At 37.3% G+C, this 15,464-nt stretch overlaps 1 protein-coding gene across 1 annotated transcript in view; it reads left to right on the top strand.

Annotated features, from left to right (window-relative positions):
• spn-E (tudor domain containing 9 protein spindle E) overlaps nt 1–11,535 on the top strand; it is a 114,986-nt gene extending 103,451 nt beyond the window's left edge. The window contains exons 23-26 of the mRNA XM_083137970.1: nt 4,856–4,994; nt 5,943–6,064; nt 7,349–7,576; nt 10,877–11,535. Coding sequence (XP_082994096.1) covers nt 4,856–4,994; nt 5,943–6,064; nt 7,349–7,576; nt 10,877–11,018 — 631 coding nt within the window. The 3' untranslated portion in view covers nt 11,019–11,535. The remainder of the gene's footprint in view (nt 1–4,855; nt 4,995–5,942; nt 6,065–7,348; nt 7,577–10,876) is intronic.
• Nucleotides 11,536–15,464: the final 3,929 nt, after the last annotated feature.

Genomic DNA, 15,464 nt, shown 5'->3' with positions numbered 1-15,464 from the left:
ACGTGAACGCTTCTTATTTACTATATTGGATGCAGCTTCCAAGTATTTGGTGGCATATCCAGTGACAAACAGCAACGCTGTTACGGTACTGAATAAATTGTGCCATGTATATTTTGTACATCTTGGTATTCCAGAAAAAATAATTTCGGATAATGGACCGCAGTTTCGTTCATGTCTTTTTAATACTGAAATGAAAGAATATGGTGTCAAACTTACGTTTACTCCACCTTACCATCCTTCATCCAACATGGTTGAACGTTATCATTCGGAACTTAACCGTTTAATGAGAGTGTTGTGCATAGATAACCATGCTAAATGGCCCCAGCAAGTAACCATGGCTTTGCATTGGTTAAACAATACAATCTCCTCACAAACTGCTTTTGCTCCAATAGAATTAAGGTTAAATAAAGAACCTAATCTACAAATAGGAGATGTCATATTTGATGATAGTACACATCAGTCATGGAATGACAAACTGCTTATGGCTCAGATTAAAAGTCATGCAGCTAGATCCAATAAGTTAAACAAATTGAATAGTAAACACCAAGATAAAATATCAATTTCTTCTGGAAATCTTGTTTTTATCAGAAATAGACAAAGAGATATGGATGATAATCCAATTAAAAAATATTGTTTTCTGTATGAAGGTCCATACTTATGTATAAAAAACTTTGGTGACTCTCGTATATCTGCCTTACGTTGCAGTGATGGGATTCTTCTGGAAAACATTGCTATTGAACATGTAAAATTATGGAAATGTTCAAAAGACAAGAAAATTTCTTGGTTGAACACTTTGCGAAATGCAAGTAGCACACATAAAGATGTGGTGCAAAATTTGCTTGCAGCATCAATGCAAGAAAAGGATGATGTTTCTTCATCTGTCATTGCAGATGTGTGTGCAGTTTGTTCGTGAAACAAACTTGCCATAATTGAGGTTAGCCAAAGTCGGTAGTACATCTCGTACAAGAATTTATAATGTGCTTAAAAAACTCTGGTAGTTATTCCATGCTTTTAAAGGTTGGCCCATAAGTGGTAGTATACCTTGTGCAGGAAATAAATATATAACGTGTTTAATAACTCTTGTAACTTTTCAAGGTTAGCCTAAAGTTGGTAGTATACCTTGTACAAGAAATAATAATTTGTTAGATTACTCTCATAGTTATTCATTTTTTTAGTTGGCCTATAAATGGTCGTACTTTACATACATTTTATTATAGTAATAATTTAGATTTCGTTGTTAGGATTTACCTCATGGACTGTGAGATACTTATTAAAAAATAAAACAATTAAGTATGTCAATATCACACTTTGCAATAATTGTTAATTGAACTGTATTAACCCATAACATCTCGCTTATTTGTCTAAGGTACAAGATACTCAAGTTTTAGTTTATAACACCTAGGGAATGGTACCAAAAATCCAAATGCTAATTTTAATGTGCAAATTTTTGAGTAATTTGATTTCATAAGCTGAATCAAATACTCACAGTATGTTGCAAAAGGTAAGCAAAGAGATCCATGAGTTGATCCGAGCTTGTTGCACATGCTGACATGCCATAGAGCATGAAAACTTTGAGTTGGTTCACGTAAAAGGCAATGAGTAAGTCCTATAGTGCCACTCAAGAAACTTAATGTGAACGGTGTCGTAATATGAATTATTTCAAAAGAGTAGTGAGTTGGTTCACATAAAGGCAATAAGTAAGTCCTATAGTGCCACTCATGAAACTTAATATGAAGAGTGTTATAATGTGAATTATTTTAAGAGTGTAGTTATATTTTTATTAGCACAGAATTTTGGATGGTACATTTTCTTCACAAGTTGAAACCTTACTCAAGCAATTTATTTTTGTGTAGTTTGGTTAAGTTACTAAGACATTAATTATACTGGGCAGATGAGTAGTACTGGATCGTTAAGATTGACTTCATGAAATGTTTCGCATACTGAATAGTACCTGGCTTTTTGGGATATTGATTGCTTAAATTAGTAACATTCACATCTGGTAAATGGTCATGCTACTTGAGATCACAGTGCATACAGGTTTGACGTTAAGTAAGCTCTAAAATACTGATTTAATTTTCAATCGAAAGTTTTCTCTCGTCCACAGCAGTGTGAATTTCCTCTCAACAAAGTTTTTGTTCAGAATAGTATTGAACTGGTTGTTATATTTTTTTTTGTTTGTCAATGTTTTTGAGCAGTAACCATTTTATTATAAGTGGTGAAGAGTAATAATGAATAATTTTGAGCAGTAACCATGTAACTTGAATGGTGAAGATTAATAATAATAATTGAGCAGTAACCATCTTATTTTTAGTGGTGAAGATTAACAATAAAATTATTGCAGTAACCATATTATAAGTGGTGAAGATTAATAATGGATAATTTTTACAGTAAGCATGTATCTTGAATGGTGAAGATTGGTAATAATTTGGTACAGTAGCCATATTATGAGTGGTGAAGTTTGTGAGTATTCTGTCATATAAACAATAGGTTGTAATAATTTTATGTTTTGTATTCATTTAACTAAAGTGTTGATGTATAATTTTTTGTAGCTCACTCTACTAGTAATGATCTAGCTACAAATGTGTTAACGTATTAATCTTTGCTTTTGTTTGTCGTTTGACATATAATATATGATTTGCAAGTTAAGTTCACAATCACTTTGAAGTTTGAACTTCATTTTTCATGCAATTTAATATGACATAATACAATTGTCTTTATAATTAGTTTGGCTTCAAAGAGTTTTAAAGTTTATTAATATATAGGTTGTAAGCATGTTGCCATATAATGTTGGTATTCTATTGGTACTCTTTTCTTTTAGCAATTTTGTTTTCTTTGAAATAATAGATCATATTATGATCTCATGTGATGTTGCAAGTTTGTAAAATTGTAAATGATAGTTTGGCGTGGGTAAGCCCATTGGGTGCCAGTATGACGGTATCATAATGACTACCATCATAATGTGAAAAATAAAATAATTTTATTACTTGAAATTTACGATTTGAGTTCGTATTTGGTGGTTTAAATTTGTAGGAAATTAATTTGCATCACTTTGGCTTTGTTTTAATGGAAGTATGTATGTAAACTTCAAGCAATTAAAATATTTTTATAATTCAGCGATGTAATTTGGTTTGTGAAGTATCCAGAATATGCTTATCATAAATTGTCAATTTATGCAAAATCGCTCATATGTTTGCTTTCAACAGCTTTTGCTTGCTCATTCATAAATGTATGGGTACAAACATGTATTTAATATGTATTACTAACACGTACAAACCATTTAAGATAAGTTTTGGCAGAATTTCGACGATAAAGTTACGATTTGTTAAAATGAGCGCCTTGAAGAGTAATCCTAAAGTTGTGAAGTAATCCTACAATTGGAAACATAGCCAACTCACATAAAGGGAGCTGGCATTGTCTTGATGAAGAATGATCTGACGGCGTTTGTTTGTTTTCTGTATTTGACCGAAGACCTCTGGCAAACAAATTGTTGTTGGATTGGTTTCATCTTGAAACACCCATACAGTCGACTGCTGTTTACGTTCTGGCTCATATGCATATATCCATGATTCGTCACCTGTTACAATCTTATATACGTCTTTTGAAGCACCACGATTGTATTTATTGAGCAGTTGTTTGCACCAATTGACGCGAGCGTCTTTTTGAGTTTTTGTCAAATTGTGTGGGATCCAACGAGAACATACCTTTCTCACAGCTAAATGATCATGTAATATTTTATATATGCTGGTGGAACTAATGCCTATGGCTGCCTCAATCTCACAGTATGTCACATGACAATCTTGCAGTATTAGGTTTTGCACAGCATCAATGTTTTCTTGAACAACAACTGATTTTGGACGACCTTCGCGAATCTCGTCGGTGAGCAAATGGCGGCCAGGATTAAATTCATTATACCAGCGTTTCACAGTGGCAAAGGATGGGGCTTCATCGCCAAATGTGGAAGTAAGTTGATCGATGCACTCTTGTCTTGATAATCCACGTCGAAAATCGTAAAAAATCATCGCACGAAAATGTTCACGAGTTAATTCCATTTTATTGTTGTCGCGCAATCTCCAAGGCAACATAAACAACACAAATGAAGCTATTGACAAAACATTTGAAGTACGTTATGGTCAATAATGCCAGACGATTCCATGCAAACGTCAAATCGCGCCTAACTTCAATCAGTGTTGCCAAGGCTCAAAATATAAATATATTAATGTTAGGGTGTCTGGAATGAAGCTGATACTGCATTACTGCAGTGTTTAATCATGACTGGATGAAGCTAAATACTAGGGATGGACAGATTAATCGGTACTCTATCGGTATCAGCCGATGTTATTTTATCTGTAAAATTACCGATAATTTTACTGATCCGATATATCTATAAATTTCTTTAAATTTTGTGTAATATTGTGCCATTTTGTTACAATATTTATGGATAAGTAAATGTTTTAATATGCATCTTCTTGTGCATTGAAAAACTTGGTTAAATTGATAGCACACATTTATTAAGAAGATCAATGAACCAATTGGAACAATATATTGGATCGGTTATCAGTATCGGTAAATTTCATATTGGCAGTTTCATCCCTACAAATACAGTAGAATCTCAATTTTACATTTTTCACGGGACCAAGCTGACAAAACTTAAATGCAGGAAAACGTAAAATCGAGGAAAATTTTATAACATTTTGCTACATTGGAACCATTAAGATTGAATGTATAATGCGGGAAAATGTAAAATCAGGATTCTACTGTAAAGGTAATGTGGACCTTTGAAATTATTCTGTCAAAAGTACAAAAGAGCAAGAAGGAAACATGCTGCTGTTGTACAGTACTCAATTTTTTGTTTCAGGACAAATCCATCCCGCACGATGTTCACTGGTGCTCTGTGCGGCTTGGGAAGTGTAGAGAATGGAAATACACCATTGTTTCCAGATCATGATATGGAAGTGAATTTTGACGCAGAAATCACAATAGATGATATTCAAGATGTAAGTAAAAAAAAATCCATATTTCACTTCAATGGCAAGAAAAAGTTTAGATTCACTAGGTAACATTAACACGTTTGTTTCACCCACATTTCGGCCAGGCTTTCAGAGAATTGATTATGAATGCCAAAAGATTCCAGCATTGATCTTGTTCAGTCTTATAAAGAATGTTCCTTCTATCAGGTCATCCATCAATAGTGGTGAGATTTTCTTTTCTTTTTATCTTTTCATTCATTCATTCTTGTCTGTTTCTTCAAGGATGCAATGTACTGATTACTATTTACTGTTAAACCCAGTTCAAGAGTTTAATTTTGGTTTTTCCACTCCAATGAACTGGACCTATAGTTTAAAGTGGAATCCAAATCACTATGCGCCTCTACTAGGTATCCAACCCATGGCCCCTTGATTACAGGGCAACAATTTTACCACTACATTGGTGGGTGGCAGAGGTTCCCGGATGGAGTAGTCATTATGTCAGGGGAACTGATTTTCAGTTTCAGTATTGATCAAAGTAAACAACAATCTACTTTTACCAATGTAATATTTCTTAAATACCTTGTTGTGTAGTGTAAATGTGTCATTTCATTATTTTTACTTAATGTAAAAGAATAATACATTCATCAGTTGTATAAACATCTAAATAAGCAGTGGCTTTTACCAAAAAAAATTGCAGTTAACTGATTACCTACGCTGTGAGAAGGTGAATGAACCATTCAGGGTCTTCATGCAATTTTAGATTGGATTGGTGAAATGCCAACTTTGCAAAACAAATAACCAGAGCTGCTTCCTATTCATCCCACAACCTACCAAAAAACTTGACACCAACGCTCTTGTGTTAGTAACCCAATATCACCCAGAGCTTACCAAATTCAAACGCACTCCATATCACCCACAGTGATCATGACAGCACCATGAGTTTCAGCTAATGCAGTATTTCTTTCCATCTTTCAGGTGAATCGTCTTCGCTTCTGGATCAACTGCATGCTGCACACAGAAGAGGGGGAGGAAGTGCCAAACACAGGCGTTGCTGACATCATCAAGTGCCAAAGCAAAATAAAAGAGTTTCTGTTTAAGTGAGTTTACATTTGTTCTTTCTTAAGGGCAGGAGGAACAGTTTGTATCTAGCCAGATTCGAGGGCTCTAAACTGCTCCTCCCCCACCGACCTACCGTGTGGTGAGCTGGGGAAAGAGAGGTCTGTGCACTGGATGGTTCTAGGAGGGGGAGAAAACAGCATTAAGCTTATGGGAGTATTGTTTTACTTCTTCTCTTGGGAATATCAAACTTCCAATGGCGGAAAACAACGTGAATGGAAAGAGAACAGGAGGCTCAAGATGTAATTTCCAGTTGGAAAAGTTGAAATGTCCATTTTATTCAACGCAATTTGAAGTTGAAGTAGCCTGGGATCCTGTAAATACATATTTTTCATGTGGGGAGAAATTCATGTTCTCTTTTGCCTCTGTTGATTTTTACAGTAGCAGTTCTCATTTCAATGTTGTTGAAAAAAATGTTCACCTGGTGCGAAACTGTCCCTCGTAGCCTTAAGTTTTGATAATGTAAGTTACAGGCAAATCATTTTAAATTTAAATTAAACGATGTGAACCTCACAGCTATAGCACTTGGCACATCTTTGCAACTGTGTTTGATGTAAATGCAAGCAAATACTGTACCTGGAAAAGGTACGGAATTTATTTTGACAAAATGAATGGGAACTCTGAAGGAATGGATTCTAGAGTTTATTCACGGACAGTATTATTGCCAAAATTGAATAAAATTCAGTGGAACCTCAGTTTTACGTTTTTCAGTGGACCAAGCTGGAAAAAACTTAAAATTTGGGAAAATATAAAATTGAAGAAAATTTATAAAAAAATTTCTATATTGGGACCATCAAGATTGAATGTATTATGCGTGAAAATGTAAAATCGGGGTTGCACTGTGTTCATAATTGCAGATAATTTAGTTCTCATTTTTTAAAATAGATCATTGTACTTATAAATTTTAAATTGCTAGATAATACGTTTCCTATGTTCAAATGATGATAAAGACTTATTTCCCACTTGCTTTTCAATTGCCACTTAAATTTCTGTGAGGAATACATAATTTGGGAACTTTAAAGACTAAACTACTGTTCATGCATATATACTTTTTAGTGCTTGTGATTCAGTACTTACAAATTTTGATAATGTCTCTGACCATATTTTATGCAGACATGCACACCAAACTGGTGTAGCATTGCCCTTAGTAGAAAAGGCTACTGCACTTGTCATTGTTTGATCCCCCATAACAAGCATTAAGATCCATTCACTAGCTTTATGATTCAATCTACAGTCGTTATTAACTAAATTTGTTGTGTTTCCAGTCTATTGGAGAGGAGACGTGAATCAATGGAGCTTCAGCTCCCGAGGCATCCATTTGAATGGAATCAGATCAATCCAGTGTACCTGCTTGACCCCTGCGACAGTGGCATGAGTGACCGATCGATTCTGAGACTGCACTGGGCAGTGGAACTTCAGGTGGAGGAGGATGAGCATGTGCGAAGTGTTACGGAGAACTTGCAGCAGCTGCGCCTAATTTCCACCTGTGGAAGGTTAGTGTTTTGTTTTTTTGTTTTTTTTTAAGAATTGTGTAAGATGGTCCAGTGGGTTGGGCATCTGGCTGCCATGCAGGCGACACGTTCAATTCATGGGGTGGGTGACTTCAGGGTGGGAATTTTTTCATCAATGGCCCTGCATAGAGCAGCTCTAGGACGTGCCCAGCCTCTAATGAATGGATGCTTGGCAGCTGAAGAATAATACTGATCACTAGAGACCAGATGTTCGGCAAAATACCTGTATTTTATTGCTACAGATATCATAAAAATGACAATATAAGTTCATGTCAGGGTATTAGGTTTTCGTACACAAAAGTTTATTTTGCCTATTTTCATGTATATAATACAGAAGGTTGTTTCACGTTGATGGTAACGATTTCGATCACCAAGGAGCAGCACGTAGGCATAGCAGAGAGCAGCCAGAGCCAGTAGGGCGAAAGTACTGTGTGTTGACTTGCAAAAACGATAGTTGGTGTGTGAGTGAGTGTTTATATGGCACCAAAAATTCCAGTATTTTGGGAGGGGTACATCTGTGCCCTTTCCGACGTTGGTTATAGTTATAGCCAGATAATTAAACAGTGCCACATGAAAGCATTCCATATGTCAAAGAAGGGCATCAATGCAGTATTGAATCGCCATAAAGCTCGCACTGTACCTGTTGCTGGAACCAGTCAAAGTGGGCCTCGGACATATCATAAGCCCAAGCGTTCCTCCGATGTTGTGCGGAAAGTGAGATCCTTGGAGCGATGTGAAAACCCTGCAACGCCAAGAGTGATTGCACAGGCAGTGCAATGTTTCCCTGCAACTGTAAATCGCATCATAGCCCAAGAATTACAACTTGTGCGGAAGCTCAAGGCTCAAGTTCATAACTTGCGTGCCTCACATGTCCAGGAGAGGAAGACCAACAGTCGGAAGCACTACGAACGACATCTGGCAGGGGACCGCTGGAAGTATGTGGTGTCCCTGGATGAAGCATGGGTGTATCTGTCGGGATGTGGTAAAAAAAAGGTCCATCTACTATCGTCCACGTGATGCAAGAGGTCGATCAGAGTGGGTACATGAATGTGCTGAAAGTTTTCCACGCGGGTTCATGGTTGTTGGTGGTTACTGCCATAACGGCAAACTTCCACCGCGCAGAGTGGTAAAAAGGCTAAAAAATGCAGCCTATTACCAGACGAATATTTTGGAGCCACTTTACAGACATGAAATTACTTCTCTCTATGGCAGCGACACATCTCGTGTTGTCATCCACCAGGACAAGGCTTCCAGTCATACGGCAAAGTCCACGCAGGCATACATGGATCGGATGGCACGTGAAATGGCTATTCATGCAATCCCCTTTACAGACATCCCTGTGAAATCCCCCGATGCCTCTTCCATGGATTTTTGTGGGTTTCCGTTGTTGAAACGAGCCTTGGGAAGCAGACGGCCCCACACAATTGAGGGTCTTTGGAAAGCTTGTCAGGAGGAATATGATCTTTTGGACCAATGTGTTCTTCAACGCAGTCTCCTCCAATGGAAACTCCGCTGCAGGGCCATTGCTGCAAGACAGGGGTATCACGTGGAGCACCACCGCTCGTGGCGTCATGGTTTTTCTTAAGGTCAGGTGGGTTCTAACTTTGTTACCATGGACATGAAACGACCTTCTGTACATGTAAATGCCTATATACCTTTCAAACTTCGAATTGCAATAAAAAACAACCAATTGTGTTGGAGTGGTTAGCACTGTGTGCTACAATGTCAGGGGTCCTTGGTTCAAATCCCAGCCCGGGCATGGATGTTCTACCTAGTCGTGCCATAAGTTCTGTCCCCCATTCCAATAGGTGTAAATAACACAAAATGTTGTAGTACACTTAATCCTTTATTGCCAAGTGTACATTATGGCCACAGGGACGAAACAAAACATAGTCTATTCAAAGTGGCCTCCTTTGGCTTGCACACATATCTTCAATCGTTGAGGCCACGCGTCAATCACGGCACGCACCACATCTTGGGGTATGGAAGCGGCTGCTTTCACTAAATCAGCCTTAAGTGACTCAATATTGCGGTGAGATTTCTTGCAGGCCTTCTCCTCTAAGAAGTCCCAAAGGCGGTAGTCCAGTGGGTTGAGAGCCGGGCTTCCATAGGGCCAATCCTCTGCAGCTGTGAATTTGGAAACATTGTTGGCCAACCACTGCTGGTTCATCTTCGCCCTGTGTGCCGGCACGGAATCTTGCTGGAATGTCCAATCTTCACCAGAAAAGAGAGTGTGAATCAATGGTTTAACTACCTCGTTTAACGTCGTTCTGGTAATTTGCAGCCTTGGTGTTGACTCCCTGTTCGCAAAAGTGCAGCTGGGTGACACCGTCGTACGACACGCCCCACCACACCATGACTGAAGCTGGGTGGTGGCCCCGTTGGACCCTAGGAAGTTTATCAGCACCTTCCCGAGAACTGTGGGCATAAATCCTGTCATTTTGCCGGTTGAATTTTTCTTGTACGGTGAAAAGGATTCGCCTGTGTTTCCCGTCCGCGTACCGCTGGAGTAACCTCTTGGCTCTTGTGGTTCGTATCTTCTTCAGAGCAGGTGTCAGCAGTTGTCCTGTGGTTCTTCTGTAAGCCCCAAGTTTAAGGTCCTCTTTGATGATGCGGGACATCGTCCTCTTCGGTATATCCATCTCCCGTGCCATAAGTTTCTGTTTTCGAAAAGGATTTTGACGAATTCGAGCAGCTACGGCTTTCACAGCTGCTGGCGTCCGTGAAGTGCGCGGACGGCCACTTCTAGCTCTGTCATGGATAGAGGAGATCTCGTTGAACCGGTTGATGCACCGATACACAAATTTTTGCGTAATTTGTAATGGCTTTAGAAGATTGAAAATCTCCACCGGTGACTTGTTGCACTTATGCAACGCGATCACAGCGATCCGATTCTCCTTGCTGCCCCACTCCATGTTAACTGGACAAGTGAACGCCACAAACTAGGGACTGGTTTACGCTACAGGATGATCACGACCTATTGTAAACACAGCTGGTCCCGGACGTCAGTCGAATGGGCCGTGTGGAGCTCGTGCACTTAGGGACAGAACTTATGGCACGACTAGGTACATGAGTGTCCTGTCATCAATTTCATCATATCACTCTCTCATCTTTACGATTAGCCAAAATTGATAAAAAAGCGAAGTATATGGTTCTCCAGCTCATAAATTTTCATTGTAGAGCTGCTATCACCAATAATGGTGAAAGGTGTGGTGCTATTATCAGGTAATTGTGCTGAAAACTTGTAGTTTAATTTTTTCTTTACTTTTCCTCACCATGCAGCAAACAAAATTTCCAGGAAGTGAAGTGCATCTTGTGTGACTCAATAATCAGCACGTTTCAGGAGCTCAGTCTTCATCTTCACACATCGTTCCATCGTACCCAAGAGCAAGAATTCAAAAGGATGATTAGTGAGGGAGAATAAAAAAAAGCTCGCAAGTGTGTGTAGTGTGTGCGTGTGAATGGACAGATTACAAGAACAAGTGATTTATTTCTAGTGTATCAAGACAGAGAGGTTGGATATAGTTCCTTGTTTACAATGACCTTTTATTTTTTAATAAACAAAATGATACAGACTTTATGTTGAATTCTCATAAATATGAAGATCATGCATTATAACATTTTTGTGTGTTACAAAGGTGTGAGAAAAGTATGTGGTTCAATACCCCTTCCCTCAATTCTATTTCAGCTCCTACAAGCTTTATTATAAAAGGAATTGAACTTTCTTTCAAAGTGAAATAGAATTTTGTACTTTTTATGCTTTCCTGCAGAAAATAATCTGGAATTTGGTTTGCAGTATTAATGACACGTGTCAATCTATTGTACTCTTTTATTTTAATTTTCCAACATGTGCTTATTGCTCTATTCATTGTATTGATGATCTTGAAATGTTTATTCCACCTTTGTATATGTTATTTTGTAATAATAAAATATTAATTTGTCATTGTTTTCATCTAAGTATTGCTACCCAGTGCAGCCTGGTGTTTTTAAGTCCATTGTAGTGGAATGCTAATGAACCATTGTTGTTCTCAGCTGGCTTGGTGGTGAGCATGTTGAGTGTTCTGCTCAGTCTTCCCTCCAAAGGCAAGCACACAACCTGGGCATAGGCATTCTTTTGTGTCACGTCAATTTCATCTAATCATTAGTTACATATTTATGGTGAATAAAGGATCAAGATTTCAGTTCAAAAACTAGGCACATTTCGGTTATCAAAATGTTATTTCAGTATTAAAATTGTGAATATGACCCTAAATTTGATTTAAAAACTACACTTATTACATAAACTAAACATTATTAGCACATTTAAGTAGTTATCAGAGTATTAAGTTTATTTCTGTGTAAAGGGGTCCATTTTTCCTTCTCAAATATTTACAGCAGAATTAATCCATTTTCCGTGAATTGCATAACTAACAGGATAATTCAACTCTGAAAGTGTCACACCGGTAAATTAACTCTAAATTTCATGTTTCAGTTTATTTTGCATCATTGCATGACAAAACATGGAAGAAAATGCACCTCACACCTTCCAATAACATGAAAAATGAACATTACAGTGTGTTATTTCATGTTTGTCAAAAACTAAATTTGCATCCCTCTAACAATCATCACTCATCCTCATCATCACAATTAGCCTAAAACAGCAGGAAAAGAAAGTAGGAAAAATCTGGCATCCATTTAGGTTTGATGTAGAAGTTGTTTGATAGTTTTTGAGACAAAATATAATGGAACTTTTATTTTAAATTTTCCTGCATGCAGCAGCTCTGAAATACTTTGTTTTCCTTTGGGGTGAGAGGTGCTACATACAGGTCCTTTCTTTCACTATTAATAAACAGACTGTCTGCTCGGATCATTTCAAATCGTGTTAAATAAGTACCCCTTCAACTTGATCTGTCTGGGGAACAGAAAAAAATCCAGGTCAAGTCAGGCAAGTAGGATGGGTGTGAAGACAGTCTTACTTTTAGTCAAAAAACCCTTGGATAAATTCTTTGTGCACAATCTCCTTGTCAGAAAGTGATGAGCATGCTATTCATTTTGCACTTCACCTGTTTTGCTTTTTTTCATCTTCGAGAGTTGGGACTTTTCCATTGGGAGTATTGTCTCGGGGTTGTTATTGTAAACCCATCTCTCATCACCAGTGATACATTTTGTTAAGAAGGATGCATCGTTGGAGGCAAGCTACTGAAGCTCCTTGCAGCTGTCAACATGATGCATGCCGAATTGTTAATAACCAATTACCACCTCATGAGCAAGGTGATGAATGATTCGATATTTATCCTAATGAACAAGCTGTTCAACTTTGGCAACAATGTTGGGCATTGTGCAACCAAGAGGCCTCCCTGTATGCTTGTTGTCTTCAGTGAATGTCCAATTATGCCATTCAAAGTCGCGAATACGTATCATGCTTTCTTTCCAAAACGCTTATGCAATCATTGCATTTTTTCTGATATTTGGACAATATTTGATGTGCACTTTCTATTCCGTTCTTCAGTCCATTGCAAAATCACCACATGCACAACTCCAAATTAAAGGTAAACAGTCTGTGTGTTCCCCCAACGTGATATTTTGTACACTCACTCTCAAGATATGCTAGTACTACCATCTACATTTGCATTGCGCTAGTACAACTGCTGTCCAGATTGCAGCACCAGTCCCAAATATTCTGGAAAATACCTAATATGTGTGTAAATGTATATATGCTAAAATGAAAAATATGTTTGCAAACTTTCCTTTCAAATTCAGGTTTTTCCCCTGAGATTTCAGTTGCAAATTTTTCTATCTGTATTTCTCTTATTTTAACAAACTAAGAAAAATATTTTCTCCGAACACTACATCCATTTGGTAGCATCATGAACAGGTAAAGGTAAATCTTTATCCAAAATAACCACAAATTAGCATTTAAAACACAGTTCCATTAGAAAAATAATAAATAATTAACCTCAACCTGTATGATGCCATTTACAACATGGCATAATTTTGTCTTTCTTATAGGTTTAACTTCATGAAACCACTTAAATGAAACTCCTATTCTCTTAAAGGTCTATGTTTTAAGACATCAAAACAGACGAGATTTTATGATTGCTTTTCCCATAGTAAGTTATACAAATGTAAGTTCTTTTATTCCTTCATATTACAATATCCTTTACACAACAGAATATGTAACTAACATTAAATAATACTTAAAATACATTCAACTTTTGATTAACATGGGACTTCAACTAATAGTGAATTATTTTGTTGTCCATGATGATATGTGACATTATAAAAATAATATTCCTTATATGAATATAACTTATTCAGTTCACTAATAAGAAGAACCAAAACATAAATAAATTTTGTGCTTTCTTTCCATCACATGCACAAAAATTACTGGTTTATACAAGATTCCTCAAATGATATAAAAAAACTGACTGTGATCATCCACGAATGATTCTTGTACTGTTTCCAAATGAATTTGTCAGACTGCCTAACATGTCCACTGTCTTCTAAAACTGATGATATTTCTCTGCATTACACCACTGTTTAAATGCATAGTTTTAGCATTTTCTCCGATTTGTTATTGTGCCCTGTAAAGAAACAGTGAATGAAGCAACAATTATCAGAACCAACAATTAAAATGGACATAAAAATTACGAATTCTTAGATATCATCTGATAGAATATACATCTCCAGGAAGCTGATACTGCTCCGTGCATCAACTCCATGTGTACATAGGTCAACTTAATTTTTTAAGGATAGAAATAGCATTAGTGGAGGAAAAATTTGTACAGAATTTGAGGAGGTGCCGTGGAGTACTTGGTTAGCACACTAGATTTGTATTAAAATCACTCGTCTGTCATAGGTTCGATCCACACGGCCAGCAAAAAGAAATGCGTTCACTGGAAGGCGAGAGAAGAGGCACTCTTTTGAAACGTAATGTTTAATGCATGCTAACATAGAACCATTGTCACTAACATTCAGAAAATTATTATCCATCCAGGGGCGATTCCTCCATGTAGGAAGTGAGGAACTTCCTACAGTTAATTTATACTTATTCCCAGTTCTGTACTTTTTAGGAGTTTAATGCGCATTTAAAATTATAAGTGCAATGTATGTACATTTGACTAGGTTCGCTACTGTTAAGAGTTCACTATCACTCGCTCGCTCCAGCTGCTGCCAAAAACTACAGTCTTTCCTGCTGCTGGCTGAGAAAAGAACATCAATCTTCCACCTACAGATGGGTGAGGTGTGTGGAAATGAGGGGGAGGGGGTTGCTCGGTTAAATGGTCAGGCCATTCAGTGTTTCCTCTGTTCTCTCTTTCGGTCTGTTTAGTATAACTTCCTACACCAAAAAAGAGCCCCGAGTCGCCACTGCATCCATCATCATCACGTAACCTAAAGAGGAAGAAATATAAACACTTAAACACTTACTATTTAATGTTCTTCTATACGAGGACAGTTCGTCCACAACAACAAACAGCAATTAACTCGTGTTCATAGCATGAGTTGGCATGGAGGAAGGAGCAGTCTGCATGTCTGCACTCGTAAGGTTGGTCTGGAAAGAAAAATACAATGTTTGTTGAGTTTAATTAGCTGAGAAGCTTTAACCAATTCAAATATAACTTCCATTCTACCAAAGGCAATTATTATTGTAAGGGGGAAGTGTAATAGTAAATATATATCAAATCATATATCAAAATGACCATCAAACATTTGTGAATATTTTAGGTAGCTCTTGGGACGATATAAATAAATCACTTTGTCCAACAAGCAATATTAAGAAAGCCCTAGGCTGGCCTACTGTACCACTACCAGTTCTTTTTGTAGATTTTAGTCAAGTCTATATTCAAGAATCTTCAATTTTCTTATTCTACAAAATCACACTAATCAGCGA

Source organism: Lepisma saccharinum, chromosome 16, assembly GCF_977018435.1.
Source record: "Lepisma saccharinum chromosome 16, izLepSacc3.1, whole genome shotgun sequence".
Lineage (NCBI taxonomy): Eukaryota > Metazoa > Arthropoda > Insecta > Zygentoma > Lepismatidae > Lepisma > Lepisma saccharinum.
Note: the sequence above shows the minus strand (reverse complement) of the source record. Positions and strands in the feature narration are given on the sequence as shown.